This window comes from Gadus chalcogrammus, chromosome 8 (assembly GCF_026213295.1).
Source record: "Gadus chalcogrammus isolate NIFS_2021 chromosome 8, NIFS_Gcha_1.0, whole genome shotgun sequence".
NCBI lineage: Eukaryota > Metazoa > Chordata > Actinopteri > Gadiformes > Gadidae > Gadus > Gadus chalcogrammus.
The window spans coordinates 10,121,034-10,138,619 of NC_079419.1; the positions used below are offsets into that span (position 1 = coordinate 10,121,034).

Below are 17,586 nucleotides of genomic sequence, written 5' to 3' on the forward strand. Positions count from 1 at the left end.
TGTTCTGGTGGGAAACCCACACAGCTCAGCTGAACGTTAACCAGACGGTTCACCAACAAACGTTAATATGGAAGAGAAGTTAGAATCGATAACTAAAGTTAGAGCCCAAAAAAACTGAGATCCTACCGCTGATGATATCTTGCTGTTTTAGCATTTTGTTTCACTTCCATTTAAGTAGTTATACAGCCCCCCCCCCCCCCCCCCAGTAGAGTTCTGTAGGTCTACCCCCCCCCCCCCCCCCGCCCTACAGTAGAGTACACACACACACACACACACACACACACACACACACACACACACACACACACACACACACACACACACACACACACACACACACACACACACACACACACACACACACACACACACACACACACACACACACACCTCCCTGTACAACCAGCCCTTTGTTTACTTACCAGGGCAATTTAGTGTCTTACAAGATGTCTGTGGACCATTTCACACACAGACCTACCCACAGTCCTACAGTCAGTCAGTCCGTCCATCCGTCCCCCCAATCAGTCCTACAAAGTCCAACACACTCGTACACATACCGCGATAGACGCAATTCAGTGGAATTCATTAACATTATTAGAAAAGCACAAGAAGGAAGAAAGCAAAGTTCTGCTCTATGTTCTCCTGTACTGTCCTCCCGGCCTCCTGCTCCTCCCTGGCTATAAACGCTGCCTCAAGGCCTACTTTCTCAGGGGGAATACCTAGAGGAGCGAAGTTGAACACAAAACTCAATCATCTATTTCGAGACACGAAAATGATCCCGTTTCTTCGTTGATCTTTAGAAGATCTCCCTTAGAGAGCCGCCGCAGAGAGCCGGAGACCCGGACCCGAGTCCTGAACCAGAGTCCGCGGTCCTCTTTCCGTTGTGGCCTGAGGCCATAACCCGGCCAGGTGTACCGGGGACCGGAGCGGGTACTCACCGTGTGTTCCCGGTGTCGGCCCGGAGGTCTCGGAGGATCCTCCTCACGAATGTAGACGAACGAGGTCTGAACCCAGGACCAAGCCCGCGGGTCCGCTCCTAACGCGGGTTTAAAGAGATCGGATCCACCCCAAAAAAAGGAACGGTATTGAACAAAGAACGGTCACCGAAAAAAGGAACGGAAAAACCCCGTTTTCTCGTGATGTTCAGAGTTATTAGTGGACCGAGTCCGCCCAACACGCTGCTGCAGATTCGGGCGATTCCACTTTTTTTTCTCCAACTCCCGAGTCGATGACGTTACCAAGTAGCACCGCCCACGCCGGAAGTTCACCTTCAAACCAAAGGCTCATCCAAATGTATGGACACACACACGCACACACGCACGCACGCAATGCATATAGCAGAGAAGTTGTATTGCAAAGTATCAATCCAGCTAATTCAATATTGTGCGGTTTTACACAATGGAGCCGTTGTCCTTATCAGTTTTATGAGATGTATTTATGAATCGTAAAAGTCTAGCAAACTTCCGGCCATACCTACTGGTTTACTAATGATTAGTCACTAGAGAAGAGAGAGAGAGAGAGAGAGAGAGAGAGAGAGAGAGAGAGAGAGAGAGAGAGAGAGAGAGAGAGAGAGAGAGAGAGAGAGAGAGAGAGAGAGAGAGAGAGAGAGAGAGAGAGAGAGAGAGAGAGAGAGAGAGAGAGAGAGAGAGAGAGAGAGAGAGAGAGAGGGGGTAAGACCGGGAGGGAGAGGGGGTGAGACTATAATCTCTTATTAACACCATATTTAATCCTACAGAACTTTCTCTACCATTTTACATCACATCCATGATCCTTACCGTAGAATAGGTAGATGTCGCTCTCCTTAAATTCCGAGGCCATTTAAACTACCGTAGTATCTGTGGGCAGCGCACCCACAGACCGCGGTGCTCACACAGGGTCGCCACCTGCTGGCCGTCATAGGATTGACAGAGAAACGTTTTTAATTACAGTTTCTCTGTCGCTTTGGTACATTTCTCAGATCAGAATTGAAATTTGCAAAACAGTAAGTGCATTTCTCAAAACAATTCGTACAAATAAGGAAAAAACCATGGATTTCATGCAAAAGCTCTTGCTCAAAATCCTTAGTTCGTTTCTCAAGAGTAAATATCTGTGTCAATGAACATGTCAGTGCCATCACAATGACAAGTCCTTGTGTTATTGTGTACGGATAAGACAGTCAAATTGCTTAGTCATGTTATCAATATAACAGTGTACTCTGGATGGGATGTTCTGATGTAAACTATGGCTGAAGTTTTGAAGACAATTATTTTAAATTGTAAGTTACACCTTAGTGTATGTGGGAGATTGATTGCAAGAGACTGGACAAGATTCACATTTACGCTTTGACTGTTTGTACTGTAATTTGTTGACAGACCATGTCATTGCTAGAAATGTGAACATAAGAAAATCTCCTTAGGGTAAACTGTACATGCATTGCTGTAGGAATTACAGTGCATTCTTCCTACACCTCCTGACGTTCCTGTCTGTTGGGCCACAAATTCTCAGGCAGCCTCACTCCTCTTCCTCTTCTTCTTCTCTCTGGCTGTTGACCCTCGCCAATTCCTTGTCCTTCCATTGTCAGACAATGTAACATTGTGTTGTGCTCCAGCTATATATATACTTGCCAGTTCATGGTTCAGGAGATCTATTTCAGTAAACCGGTTGATCGTTGGTTGATCTAACACTTCACACATTTCCCTTCTTTAGAGAAAGTCAAGATTCACCTGGTAGCAATTTACCAATTCAGGACAGATTTAGAAAAAAAGTCTAATGGAAATGTATAGAAATATGCTTGACATATTATGAGAACTTGTTCAACCATTTTGCATGTAAAGACATCTGAACAAATGAACTAATGCCTAAATGTTGTGGGGGTGAGACTATTCAATACAGACCCATTACAATACATTTATAATATAGTTGAGCGCTGTATGCAGCACTCACCTAATTACATATTTATAATGTTTGATTTTGAAGACTGTGGATGCTGAACGCTAGATGAACATTATTCTCCTCTGATTGCTGTCGTTTTGTCAGTTGACTGCAGAAGCAACGACACCAGAAACCAAACCGCAGAAACCCCGCCCGGGTCCTGACCCTCCCAACCACTACCACATATGACTACCACCACTATCAGTATCCGCCTCGTGTTGAACAGAGCAGTGTGTGCTTCCCCCTAGCGGCCGGCTGGTGCCACAACACGGTCCAGGTTCACCGGTACTGTACTGGATGGTGTCTTCTGTGTCCTGTGTGGTTTGTGTTGTACTTAGCATTGTGTAGCATCTTATACAAGCTAAATGTAGTACTTAGCGATATAGCATCTTATCCTAGCTATCCTTAGTACTAAGCATTGTGTAGCATCTTATCCTAGATATCTCTGTTGTATACAGGGAATGGGTTAACCTAGTGATTCTTAGTGGTTAGAACTTGATTCTACTAACATCTTTACTGTACCGACAGAGATATATTGTTTCTATTTTTTTTTATAAATTGACTTAAAAGCATATGCTAAATGACCTTAATGTAAATGTTGTCCTTCATGTAGTATTCATGAGGGATATAATGTGTTTTAAGTCCTGTCTGCAACACATTTCCTCTAGTGTAATAAAACCCCTTGCCTTGACTCCTCATGTTGGCCTTCATGAACATCCTTCAAACCTTCCCTTCTAGACAGAACAGTGGAAACAAACAGATTCTTAATTAAAACATTTATTTATTATCCAATTCTTTGGAATGTAGTAGTCAACGATGAGTTTTGGACAACAGAGAGAGTGAGTCTGGGCCAGAAGAAGTTAAAATACAAACGTTACTTTTAGTCGCTTAAAGGAGACATATTATACCACCTGGTGTGAGTGTTATTAGCCTTACAAGCCGTTTCGAAAATCTGCCCCATATGACATCACTAGTGGGCGTGTCCACCTAGATCTGTGCTGGATAGATCAGTCTACCAGCCTACCCAGTGGACTGAAGTCTATGGCTAATCAAACTCACACCTGGTGGTATAATAATATGTCTCCTGTAAGGCCCCCTGTTCCCGCCTTATGATTCCTACAGTCGCCATGACGATGACATAAACCCGCCCTCTAGGACGAGAACCGGCCGCCGTGACGACATAAACCCTGCCCCCCTTGAGTCCACGACATAAACCCGCCCCCTCTCGAAGAACGAACCAACCGCCATAACGACGACATAGACCCGCCCCTCTCAAAGGACTAGAACCAACCGCCATGACGACGACATAAACCCGCCCTTCTCAACGGACCAGAACCGGCCGCCATGACGCCCCTCTCGAAGGACGAGAACCCAAACAATATGGTGGCGACATCCATGAGGCGACAAAACACGACATATCATACCAAGGATAACAAATTAAATGGTACGTTTTCCGATCGACGTGTCTAAAAGTATTTTTTTTTCAAGAATGAAAACATTTTGCGTAAAATTTGTACATTTCAGAATGGCAGCATGTTATCCGAAATGATGGGCGAAAAACAACAATAATAACATTTTTGTCACGTTCCTTTGACCTCGGTTCATAAATCAACATCATAAAGACATAGTTTCTATATATTTTTTAAATATATCAGTGCAACATTATTTTCACATAAAGTACTGTAGCATCCTTTCTTGTTTTCAACAAGCAGCCAAATAAAATCGACTTAAAATGTCTGCATCACAAGGTCCGACAGAAGCGAGGTGTGAGGAATCGTCCAGACTTTACATTCTGGTACAAATTCAACCCCACCAAACCACAATGCACAGAGCAACACACCGAAACAACACAGGTACATGAAATCAAACGTCCCTTTATCTTTGAGGTGAGGGGATCGTGGGAACTCGGGATGCCGGTCTAGGCCTCTTCGTTACGTGGGGCTGACTTCACATCGGACCACATCTGTAGCTCGAACCAATGGAGCTCCAGATGTACCCGTGTGACTGTTTGGCAGAGTTTTACAGTTTTCCAAGTGATACCAGCATGCCATTCCTGTTGGCGTCAAACAGAATCCATTTTGAGGTCAACAGGTCTACTATAGTACCCCTCCTTCCCTCCGGTACAGGTGGTTGTAATGTCTGTGTATATATGCTGAATATCATTTACTCTCTGTTGTGGGGTTCAAAACACGTGAAGTCTACATTCTACGACCACATATCACCAGGCTCACAACACATCGAAAACACAACACAGAAAATGGCGTGCGTCTTTTTAAACGTTGATCAGAGAGACGACTGCTTCTGGTCGTCATGGTGATACCAACACACTGATGGGCCTAGAAACAGGTGACTTATTAACCGTGAATAAGCCAAAGTTACTCTCTATCTACACATCTCTGATAGTCTACGCATTCCAAATCTTAAGTCATTCATCATCGATGACTTTTTGTAGTTTTAAACACTGAAACCGTGACACATTCTCCCTGTTTTCACCCTGTATGGAATCCGTTCCTCCTTGCATCTGGTCGAAAACAAACGAAACGACTCCTTTCTGAAACACAACATAAACACAGACGACATCGACAGCGAGCAGATAAGCTCTGGCGAACATCTGCGGAGCCCACAGTGAATCATTCACCGTCTCCTGCTTTATTCATTAACATTGAACCCGATTGTTGGAAAGGATGCTGCAGTACCTTCTTGGTAAAGAATTTAAAAAAAGTGTTAATATTTAACACTCCCTTCATATAGAAAAAGACCCTCAAATATATATTAAACCTATTTACAGTATGTGAGACGTAGAATGTGCCATGGCCGAGTGGATAGACGGAGTTCAACTTCACAGCATACTGTGTCCCAACCGCTTCAAACCAGTCTCATTCAGTTAAAACCGACTCCAACCAGTCCCAACCTGTTTAAACCTCTCTCAAACCAGTCCGAACCGGTCCCAGCAGGTCCTTATCCGTCCAAACCGGTCGCAACTGGTCAAAAGCAGTTCCAAACTGGACCAAACCAGACCCCACTGATTCCAACTGGTCATAACCAGCCCCCACCGCCCCAGCCCCCTTGGGTCGTTCTCTTCATCGAGGTTCAACATAATCAAGATGGACGATATCACTGACGATGTTTGGCCTTGTTGTAGGGCCTTGTTCCACGGCGGGTTGGAGCATCTCCTGTACTTTGTAACACTTTAATCGTAAAACTTTCAAGGCATTCATGGGGACCCTGGACAAGATGGCCGCCGTGGTTCGACAGTAAAACTAAAGAAAAGGCAACAGAAATGTTCCAGAAATGAAAGGCACTATCGGAACGACATGCCGGCTCGGATGGACTCTGGGCGCACACGCACACGCAGACACACACGCAGACACACACACAGACACACCCGCACAAGCACACACACATGCACACGCGCACACAAACACGCACATGATACCGCATACGCACACACTGAATGACACATGCAAATAATGTGTGTACTGATTGATCCAAATACACACATACACACACAAACACACACACACACACACACGGCCAGCAGAGCTAGACATCAGGGTGGTAAATCTACAATCGTTCAATCTTCTTTTTCTGTGTGAACCAATGATAATCTGCAAAAAAATCAAAACAATGAAAAATCAAATCTCTTTTTCTCTCTCCAGAGGAAAGTTAAGCAACTGATAAATACTCTGAGGGCGATCGGTCTGCGGCGCGGCGTGTGTCTACACAGGAAACCAACCGAGAACACGCCAAGAACACGCAGAAAAACTCTGTGTCCCTCTGTACAGGCCAGCTTTGTACACTACAGCCCAGGCTGTCTCCTGCACATCCAGAGGACATCCACACTTCGTCATCATCATCATCATCATCATCATCATCATCATCATCATCATCGTCGTCATCGTAGGCCCCGCTCCCCTGGGCCACACCCCCTACGTCCCATTGGTGGCTTTCTGTCAACACCGTCCGAAGCCTCAATCACCGATTGGCTGGCGTCCACTGTCACTCTCAAGAGTGTCCTCTGCCACCATCCCGCCCCCCTCCTCTTCCCCCTGCTCCTCCCTCTCCCCCCCTCACGCCTCGGAGGAGTAGTTGCTCTGAGCGTTGATCTTCTCCTTCTTCAGCTTGACGCCGTCCACCAGCTCGAAGTTGTAGTTCTCCAGGGCGGAGAGGTTGCGGTCGGCCAGCGCCCCCTGGCTGCAGGCGCAGTACAGCAGCACGCCGCAGACGGCGCCCAGCAGCACGCCCAGCGCCGACATGGAGATGATGGTGATCAGGATGGGGTCCAGGGTCCGCAGCATGTTCCCCGGGGCCCCCAGCTCGCCCACAGAGTCCTGCTGGTACGAGTCCAGAGCTGGAGAGAGAGAGGGAGGGGGTGAGAGGGAGGGGGGGGGGAGTGGGGGGAGAGAGGGAGAGGAAGGGGGTGAGAGGGAGGGGGGGGGAGAGGGGGGAGGGGGAGAGAGGGAGGGGGTGAGAGGGAGGGGGGGAGAGAGGGGGGAGGGGGGAGAGGGAGAGAGGGAGGGGGGGAGAGGGAGAGAGAGGGGGAGGGGGGAGAGGGGGGGCAGAGAGAGAGAGAGAGAGATGGGGAGAGTTGGGGATAGGGGGAGAGGGACATTAACCACCTGTGTGAGGTATTGTAATCCTCTGAGGACTAAACATCTGGATGAGGGGATGATGTGATCGTTCTTCTACTCACGCAGTACGTAGATCTTGGTTGGAGGAGACGTTGGAGCTTCTGGATCTGAAGCAAACAGACACGTTAGAACCCTGCATACACACTCAAAACATGCTTAAAGAGCACTGCATAGCCCCCTGTATCGCCGTACAGGTAGAGTAGAGAACCATACAGCACAGTAGAGCAGAAGATAATACATTAGAGTCCAATATAGTATAGCACAATAGATTAGAGTTGAACCCTATACATAATAGAGTAGAGTGGAATACAGCAGAGCATATTAGAGTGGAGTACAACATCGTAGAGTAGAGTAGAGTGGGCGGGTTCCTCTGACCTTTGCAGTCGGTGTCTTCGAGGGTCCCCAGGATGCGGATGTTGTCCACGGCGATGTGGGCCCCCCTCCTTGGGTCGGCCACGCCCTCAACCAGCACCTGGGACGGGGTCACAGGGGTTAGAATCCCACGACGCGGCCTACATCCAGACGTCCTGCCTGGGCCCCACACCCCGCCCCCCCCCCCCCCCCCCCCCTCAGGAACCTCATCTACAACGCCTCCTGCCCTCACCTGATAGGCCGAGGCGGACTGGGGCAGGACGACGCGGCCCTCCCTCCAGAGCTGGCCCTGCGGCCCGCTGACGGTCCACAGCGGGTGGGCCAGCGCCCCCTGGGTGCGCTGGCTGATGTGCAGGGCGCCGGCGTGCTGGCCGCTCATCCGGTACCAGAAGGAGAGGCACAGCTCGCCGTACGGGACGGTGATGGGGAGGCTGGCCAGACGGGCCACCCGCTGCTCCTGCTCCTCCTCCCCCTGCTCCCGCTGCTCCTCTCCTGGAGGTTCCTCCTCCTGCTCCGCCCCGGGGCTGTGGGGGGTGGTGTGGTCGTGGAGGTGCATGTAGAGGAAGTACTCGTAGCCGCCTGCAGGGGGCAGTAGAAGACCTGGTAAGAATGGGCAGCTTTCGTGGTGGAACTCTGTATCATAGAGTCTGTAACGGGCGTGATACTTTAATATACAAGGCATTATACCGTGATACTATAATGATCGTATACAACAGAGAACCCCTTATTACAGGCTGTCACCTCCCTGTAATATTATAGTCCCGCTGGGGTACTTTTAGGATAGTTTTATTTCTGTGAGTGCTCTGTGAAAAACGTCTGTTTGACTGATGGTTTGGAGTGTGCATCTACAGCTGTCCCCCCACCAGGCGAGTCCAGGTGAGTCTCTACCTGTGTGTCCCCCACCAGGTGAGTCTCTACCTGTGTGTCCCCCACCAGGTGAGTCTCTACCTGTGTGTCCCCCACCAGGTGAGTCTCTACCTGTGTGTCCCCCACCAGGTGAGTCTCTATCTGTGTGTCCCCCACCAGGTGTTCCCCACCAGGTGAGTCCAGGTGTGTCTCTACCTCTGTGTCCCCACCACCAGGTGTGTCTCTACCTCTGTGTCCCCACCACCAGGTGTGTCTCTACCTCTGTGTCCCCACCACCAGGTGAGTCTCTACCTGTGTGCCCCCCACCAGATAAGTCCGGGTGTGTCCCCACCAGGTGAGTCCGGGTGTGCCCCCCACCAGATGAGTCCGGGTGTGTCCCCCACCAGGTGAGTCCAGGTGTGTTGTGTACCTGTGTGTTCGGGGCCGGGGGCCCCACGGGGCTCCAGGGAGCTCTGGAAGGCCCACTCCGCTCCCGTTCCGGCCTCCAGAGACCAGCCGCAGAGGGACGAGAAGTCGAAGTCACAGGCGAACCACAGGTACTCTGAAGGGACAGAGGGAGAGACAGGTAAGGACCACAGAGAGATTACCTTTAGACCCTAGACACTAAACACACTGCTCACATGGAGGAGAGCAGTAGACGTAGAGTGAGAGGATAGAGGATTTGAGGGAAGAAGTAGAGACATTTTTGAGAGAGAGACATTAAGAATGTATATATCTCCTCAACACATACAGTGTTGAGGAAATATTTTCCACAAACCAGCTCCAGAAGAAACACAAGTTTAGAGTTAGGAGAGAGGTTGACTTAGACCAGAGAGAGAGAGAGAGAGAGAGAGAGAGAGAGAGAGAGAGAGAGAGGGAGAGGAAGAGGGAGAGAGAGAGAGAAAAAGAGAGAGAGAGAGAGAGAGAGAGAGCGAGAGAGAGAGAGAGAGAGAGAGAGAGAGAGAGAGAGGTTGACTTAGACCAGAGAGAGAGAGAGAGCAAGAGCGAGAGTGAGGAAGAGGAAGAGGGAGAGGGAGAGGGAGAGGGAGAGGGAGAGAGAGAAAGAGAGAGAGAGAGAGAGAGAGAGAGAGAGAGAGAGAGAGAGAGAGCGGGGAGAGAGAGAAGACGAGAGAGAGCGAAAAAGAGAGAGAGAGAGGGAGAGATCTGATGAACGGATTGAGCACAAGGTTCAGAGGAAGAATGGTTCACAGTTTAGGGTGTGGCGCCTCTAAAATTAAGATAAGAGGAAGAACAAAGAAGAGCAGGACTACATTTCCCAGCCTGCAGTGGTTCACCACAGGCAGGCAGCTGTAGATCCTGGAAACTGAAACACTGCGTTGCGGTGAGGGGAGCTAGCAGCCCACCAAGCTAACTTTTGCGATGCGCTGACTGGGCTTATTCAGTCCTGAGAGACCCTCAAACACAGTAACACACACAGTAACACACACAGTAACACACACAGTAACACACACACACACACACACACACACACACACACACACACACACACACACACACACACACACACACACACACACACACACACACACACAGTTAAAGACACACAATTAGACACAGACACATTCACATAAACATGCTCATAAACACAGACACATATAGACACACCAACACACACTGACACACTCACAACCACACACACTGACACACTCACACCGACCCCCCCCCCAAACACACACACACACACACACACACACACACACACACACACACACACACACACACACACACACACACACACACACACACACACACACACACACACACACACACACACACACACACACACACACACTCACTATGTCCCTCTGTTTTATTGCTTCTTTCTTCATCATCACATTTTTTTTGCCATTGTCCAAACAATGCAGCAAAACAACACAGGTCCTCCGCATGAGATAATATAGATTATATAAGAGGAACAGGAGAGAGAAGAGGGGAGAGGAGAGGAGAGGAGAGTTGAGAGGAGAGGAGAGGAGAGGAGGGGAGAGGAGAGGAGAGGAGAGATGAGATGAGAGGAGAGGAGAGGAGAGGAGAGGAGAGGAGAGGAGAGGAGAGGAGAGGAGAGGAGAGGAGAGGAGAGGAGAGGAGAGATGAGAGAAGGGGAGGAGAGGAGAGGACAGAGGAGAGGAGAGAAGAGAGGGGAGAGTTCTCACCTGGTATGTCCGCCAGCTCCGTTGCCTCGGTAACACCTGGCAGAGACAGATGGGCACAGCCAGAGAAAGGTCAAAGGTTAAGAGGAGGCTGGTGTGGAGGCCAACAGGAAGAAACTTATAGAGATTGATAGAACTCTTCATTCAACAGCCTGCCACGTTCGGCTCTCGTGTAAAAGTTACCTTTAAATAAAACGTGTTAAAACCTGACACACAGAAAGAAACTAGGATTAAACCAAATAGGTCAAAGTTTAGATTGTGAGGCCTGTGAGTTTTAAACAGTGAGAATGTGTTTGAACGTCACCACAGATGGGAACCCACGAGGGCCGTGCCTGGTCTCCACAGGGGGTGAGCGCTGGGGCCCAGACACAAGATGTTTCTAAACCGCTAGAAGCAACACCCGTACAACACGCAGACACGGCCCTCCTTTGGTTACCGTGGTAACAGAGTCAGGGGAAGCAACCGAGGGCCTCGGCACGGCGATGGAGCCAAACATTAATTCACCATGGTAACGTGGGGGGGGGGGGGGTGATTGATGTCACACGCTGTATTTCAATGTCATCAGCAATATTTCACACACAGCAGACTGTCAAAGATTTAGAGGAGATGAGGAGAGGAGAGGAGAAGAGGGGAGAGGAAAAGAGAGGAGAGAGGGGGGAGAGGAGAGAGGAGGAGAAGGTAGAGGAGAGGAAGGAAGAGAGAGATAGAGGGTAAAGCAGAAAGGAGAAGGAGGAGATCTATGTGTGTACCTGCAGTATGGTCGTAGTCCTCCGTCCCTCCCCCACAGTTCGCTCCCTCCTCACATCCGGCTGTAGGGGGCAGGGTGGGACTCGGCTCCACCTCCTCCTCTGTCCCGGGGGAGGTGACCGGGCCCCCCGTGGTGGCCCCAAACGTGGAGGCCCCCCCAGCCACCGTGGTGACCAGCGCTACAGTGGAGGGAGGCAGGGTGGTGGGCTCTGGGGGGAGAGAGAGAGTCAGGGACAGAGAGAGAGAGAGAGAGAGAGAGAGAGAGAGAGACCAAGAAACCACGAGATTAAGATGCATCCTTCATTGAGACCGATAGATAGATATGTAATGGATGGAAACAATTATCTCTAATCTAGTCTGCAGTTTAGTTAGTTTGTAAACGTTCATCTGAATCAAAACCCATCCATAACCTAACATGTATTCTAATCCCAACTCTAGTCTAACATGTACTGTACTGTGATCCATCACTGGGCGACGGGCTCCCAGTGGGACCAGTGCTCCCAGTGGGACCAGTGCCTCACCGTCAAGGTCACAGCCCAGCACTTCTAGCCGGAGCCCCAGGCCCTCTGAGGTGGCCCTCTCTGGGTACAGCCTGACGTAGCGCGCCTGCAGCAGGGTGCCGAACGCACGCAGCTCCGGGGTGTCGTGGTTCTGGTTCCCAGCAAACGCCTACACACGGGACACAGCAGGGCTTTTACTTTGAAAAACAAAACCTGACGAGGGTGTCAAAGTAAAAGCGTTGTGACAGGACTGCTGTTTATAGCGTACTGGGGGGCAAACAGAGCGGATGTTGTATTGCAGACTAGAGCATTTATTTTGAAGAATAACATGACCAAGCTTTCAAAATAAAAGCATTGTGACAGGACTGCTATTTGTTCCGTGCTGGGGGCTAGACAGAGGGGAGAGGACCTTGTGGCGCATTCCAGCTCATTTATTTTAAAGATAACCATATACCATTTCAAAGTAAAAGCATGCTAGTTTTCCTACTTCTTCTACTGCTGCTGCTATCGACACTACGACTGAACTGGGCTAATGAAGAAAATGCTAATTTGTTTTTGTGAATAACCGTCTTCTAAACGAGGCGATGTCATGCAGGGCTCCGAACCGGTTCAAGGAACGAAAACAAAACCGAAAACGAAAACCGAAAACGAACGGAATTTTACGAGGAACGGAAACGGAAACAAAAACCAAATGGTCTTCAACTGTTCCGGAACAGAAACGTTATTCTGAAATCCCCAAAACCGGTTAATAACGTTAAAAAGTATATATTTCCGGTTACCGCGTTCACTTCGCCGCCCGCTAAGCTCAGTTGTCACAAATTCCCACCACCACCCTGGCGAGAGGCGATTTGGAAGCAACAGTTGCACTGAGCTCTATCTTCGACAAAGGTAACGTGAGCTAAATTAACCGAGTCCACTATATCGCCTTTGCATTGTTTCTTGTTGTTAGGTGTGCCCTTAACCTGCGTCCGCGTCCAAGTTTCATTGACATGACCAAACAGCCCGCCCGCTCCCTGATGACAGCCCTCATTGCTATTATCTACACACAGCTATTTGATAAATGCCAGATTATAAAACACGCATTTCAAAAATCGAGTCTGACTGTCTATAACAATGCGGGACAATGCGGGACGTGACACATCTGGTCACCCTATATCGACCTCAAAAATAGACTAGGCCCAATAACACTGCCGGAACGTTAACAAACGTTATTTTACGTTCCAAACCGGTTCAGGAACGATATGTTGGTGGCGGAACGCAAGAACGAAAATGTTAAATATACCGGTTCCGTTCGGAGCGGAACGATTGAAAAATAATTTCGTTTTCAAGCCCTGATGTCATGTTAACATGATTACCAGCCTTACCTCCAAGCACACCAAGATCCCACTAGACTGGGGTTGTGGGTTCGAGGCCTGTTTGATGGAGTCACCCTTTAAAGGCTCTCGGAGGCTTTCAGAGTTTACTCCTACAAGCTCGTTTAACACCGCTAGTCCTCACTGCACCACACGCCTTCCTTAATGACCGCCTGCAGGCACACACAATGTGTACGTCTGTGTGTGCTGCGTGCGTTTATGTGTGTGCGTTCTTCCACAAGAATGTATTGATACTGTTTACGCTGAGATGGGAGAGAGATAGAGAGAGAGACAGAGAGAGACAGAGAGAGAGAGAGAGAGAGAGAGAGAGAGAGAGAGAGAGAGAGAGAGAGAGAGAGAGAGAGAGACAGAGAGAGGGAGAGAGAGAGAGAGAGAGACAGAGAGAGAGACAGAGACAGAGACAGAGACAGAGAGAGAGAGAGAGAGAGAGAGAGAGAGAGAGAGAGAGAGAGAGACTAGGGTTAAGTGTTGTCTTTAGACTTATATCTGCAGTGTGTCTGTCATCTTGAACTAATGACAGACAGACAGCGATGACATCATCAGGGCAGACGGAGGAGCAGGAAGCTCGCTTTTAAAACTAACCCAATTTCCCCTGACATGTCCGAGTGGAGATGGCTTTCATCAAACCAATAAATGTTCGACTTAAAGCTGGGATCAGCCAGCTGCTCATCCCATAACCAACACCAATCTCCCTCCCTCCCCTCTCCCCCCTCCCTCCCTTCCCCTATCTCCTACTCTCCCTTCCTCATTCCCTCCCTCCCCCTTTCGCCCCCCCGCCTTCCCAAACTGTAATCAGAGGCTGGCTTTAAAAGATAAACGATAAATAAAGACAATGGATTCTGGACTTGTGATTGGCCGACGAGCCGCAGCCAATTGGAGTAGGCGATCGATGGCGAGTTGAGTGTGTGGTCTGGTTACAGTGGGAGACGTTCCCCGACACCGGCCTCCATTCATTACCCGTAACGCAAGACTCCGCGCTCCACCGTATCCCATCGCCGCGGCGACGCCTCAACGCACACTCAACGGCCTCCATTTTGTTTGAGTTATGTGCGGTGGCCGCAGACGGCGGCGGGCTCCTCTAATGGACGCCGCCCGCTGGAACCCAGAGACGACCTGAAGGCTGGGGCAACTTTAACAGGCTTCGACCCGCTGGATCCCCCATAATGCACTTCTCATTGATCCAGGAAAGGGAGGGAGGGAGCGAGAGGGAGAGAGGGAGAGAGGGGCAGGGAGGGAGGGAGAGAGGGATGGAAAGAGGGAAGGGGGAGAGAGGGGGATGGAGAGAGAGTAAGGGAGAGAGTGAGAGAGAGAGACAGAAAGAGAGAGAGGGTGATGGAGGGGAGGGAGAGGAGACGGAGAGCCCGGTAGAATCGATGGAGTAACAGTAAAAACACATAATTCCAACTCCACAATTTGATCGGCTCAACTCTGATTTTGAGTATCAGCACATCTGAAGTTGCTGCGCCACTCAGACGCATTTCCATGTTCCTTGAGAACTTCTGATTTCCCCAAGATAATAGTAGTCTTTATCTTATCTTATCTCAGTCCGCCCCCGCAAGGCCCTCAGGCCCCGCCCACAGGGCATCAGCCCCCGCCCCAAATGTTATCAGGCCCGCCCCTTTAGAGGGGGCAGGCCTGGGGCCCCGCCCCCAGCGTCTCAGGCCCCACCCTCAGGGAATCAAGCCCCACCCCCGCAGTGTCTCAGACCCCACCCCCCCATAGTCCCCGCCCCCTAGGGGACCCACCTTGGGCCGGGTCCCGTTGTGCTCGCGGACCAGGGTCCAGTGCTGGCCGTCCTGGCTGTAGCCCGCCTTGAAGCGCTTCATGAACACGTTGCGGTCGCGGTGCTTCCCGCCCTGGATCAGAACGCCGCTAACCAGCTTGTCCTGGCCCAGGTCCACCTGCAAGGCATCATGGGACATGGATGAGATGCGGTCGGTGGTGGAGAAGACAGAATGAACTGAAGTAACATTACATGTAGCCGTACTTGTAGCTGTATCTTTACTATAGCCCTACGTGTGCTACCTGTAGCCCTGCGAGTGCTACTTGTAGCCCTACGTATGCATACCTGTAGCCTACAAGTGCTACCTGTACGTATGCTACCTGTAGCCTACAAGTGCTACCTGTACGTATGCTACCTGTAGCCTACGAGTGCGTACCTGTAGCCTACGAGTGCTACCTCTAGCCCTACGAGTGCTACCTGTAGCCCGACGAGTGCTTACTGTAGCCCTATGTGTGCTAAGTCTAGCCCTGCGTGTGCTGCCTACGAGTGCTACCTGTAGCCCTACGACTGCTACCTGTAGCCTAAGGGTGCTACCTGTAGCCTATGAGTGGTACATGTAGCCCTACCAGTGGAACCTGTAGCCCTACGAGTACTACCTGTAGCCTACGGGTGCTACCTGTAGCCCTACTTGTAATACAGCCTTATGTGTGCGTACCTGCAGCCACTCATTCTTGAAGGGCTGTTTGGTCTGCAGCTGGGTCCAGCCCGATCGTCCGGTCAGCAGCCTTGAGTTCTCAGGCACCCAGCCGCGGTCGGCGTGGGACGAGGCCACGATCTGGGCATCGGTGATCTGGCCCGACACCATGCCTAGCATCCCGGAGCATGGGTAGTCTGAGTGGAGGAGACAGGGGTGGGGTCAGGCTCAAAGGGGTAGTGGTTGTGGCAAGAGGGGTGTGGCTAGGACAAGAGGGTTGTGGTTATGCCAAGAGGGGCGTAGTTAGGACAAGAGGGGTATGGCTAGGACAAGAGGGACGTGGTTAGGAGAAGAGGGGCGTGGTTAGGACAAGAGGGGCATGGTTAGGACAAGAGGGGCGTGGTTAGGATGGTAAAAACCTGCTAAGGGGGCAGGGCTTGTTTTACCTGAGGTTTTCACTGACTGTTTGGGCCGGGACATGTTCTACCTGAGGCTTTAATTGACTGTTTGGGGCGGGACTTGTTCTACCTGTGGTTTTAACTGACTTTAGGGCGGGACTTGTTCTACCTGAGGGATTGAATCACAGTTGGGGGCAGGATTACGTTTTGACAGACAGGTAAAGGGCGGGGCCTGTCACCGCTGAGGTTTTGACTGACAGGTGAGGGGGCGGGGCCTGTCCTACCTGAGGGGTTGACTGACAGGTGAGGGGGCTGGGCTTGTCCAACCTGAGGTTTTGACTGACAGGTGAGGGGGGCGGGGCTTACCTGAGGTTTTGCAGCCGTAGATCTCGAAGCGCATACAGATGCCTTGCTCCCAGGACATGGGGCGGATGCGGACGTAGCGCGCCAGCGTCTGCTTGGGCAGGAAGGCGCGAACCTCGTCTGTAGGGTTCAGGTTACCCTGGAAGATCTGAGAGAGAGAGAGAGAGAGAGAGAGGTTAGAACACAGGGAGAGAGAGAGAGCTAGAGACAGAGACAGAGACAGAGACAGAGACAGAGACAGAGACAGAGACAGAGAGAGAGAGAGAGAGAGAGAGAGAGAGAGAGAGAGAGACCTTCTGCTTGGAGTCCTCCTTGATGGTGAGCCAGTCCTCCCCGTTGGAGCTCAGGTCCACCTTGTAGGAGCGGACGTAGTAGCGCTTCTTGGTCTCCTTGGAGATCGCCCCCTGGGTGCCCACCGCCGACACGTAGCGCAGGAAGCCAAGGTCCACCTGGGGCGAGAGAGAGAGAGAGAGAGGTTAACTCAGACTTGACAGAGAGAGAGAGAGAGAGGTTAGACCAGAGAGAGCGAGGTTAACTCGGACCAGAGAGAGAGAGAGAGAGGTACACTCAGACCGGAAAGAGAGAGAGAAGTTCACTTCGGCCCGAGAGAGAGATAGAGAGCAGGAGAAAGGGAGAGAGAGAGAAGTGGGGCAACTGAAGGAATTTAACCTCTAACCTGCTAGCGCCAACCGGTAGCCGCTCTAGCAGCCGGGAGACTTTTAAACCAACACATCTAAACCGACTGCATCAGCTGAATGAAGAACCACCGCATGGTGAAACCGTGTGGATCAACAGATCAGAGTCCCACTCTGCACTGCGGCAGTCTGTCTGTCTGTCTGTCTGTCTGTCTGTCTGTGTTTG

At 50.5% G+C, this 17,586-nt stretch overlaps 2 protein-coding genes across 2 annotated transcripts in view; both read right to left on the reverse strand.

The window, feature by feature from the left end:
* The window catches only part of LOC130388313 (integrin beta-1-like), a 28,639-nt gene extending 27,400 nt beyond the window's left edge, over nucleotides 1-1,239 (reverse strand). The window contains exon 1 of the mRNA XM_056597771.1: nucleotides 939-1,239. The gene's annotated coding sequence lies outside the window, so the exon portion shown is untranslated. The remainder of the gene's footprint in view (nucleotides 1-938) is intronic.
* A 1,780-nt stretch (nucleotides 1,240-3,019) lies between these two features.
* LOC130387255 (neuropilin-1a-like) overlaps nucleotides 3,020-17,586 on the reverse strand; it is a 15,264-nt gene continuing 697 nt past the window's right edge. Inside the window, exons 2-13 of the mRNA XM_056596274.1 lie at nucleotides 17,019-17,174; nucleotides 16,729-16,873; nucleotides 15,986-16,161; nucleotides 15,293-15,448; nucleotides 12,196-12,343; nucleotides 11,677-11,883; nucleotides 10,931-10,966; nucleotides 9,190-9,321; nucleotides 8,146-8,492; nucleotides 7,917-8,013; nucleotides 7,604-7,648; nucleotides 3,020-7,261 (exon numbers count right to left, since the gene is read on the reverse strand). Of these exons, the coding sequence (XP_056452249.1) occupies nucleotides 6,981-7,261; nucleotides 7,604-7,648; nucleotides 7,917-8,013; nucleotides 8,146-8,492; nucleotides 9,190-9,321; nucleotides 10,931-10,966; nucleotides 11,677-11,883; nucleotides 12,196-12,343; nucleotides 15,293-15,448; nucleotides 15,986-16,161; nucleotides 16,729-16,873; nucleotides 17,019-17,174 (1,926 nt within the window). The 3' untranslated portion in view covers nucleotides 3,020-6,980. The remainder of the gene's footprint in view (nucleotides 7,262-7,603; nucleotides 7,649-7,916; nucleotides 8,014-8,145; nucleotides 8,493-9,189; nucleotides 9,322-10,930; nucleotides 10,967-11,676; nucleotides 11,884-12,195; nucleotides 12,344-15,292; nucleotides 15,449-15,985; nucleotides 16,162-16,728; nucleotides 16,874-17,018; nucleotides 17,175-17,586) is intronic.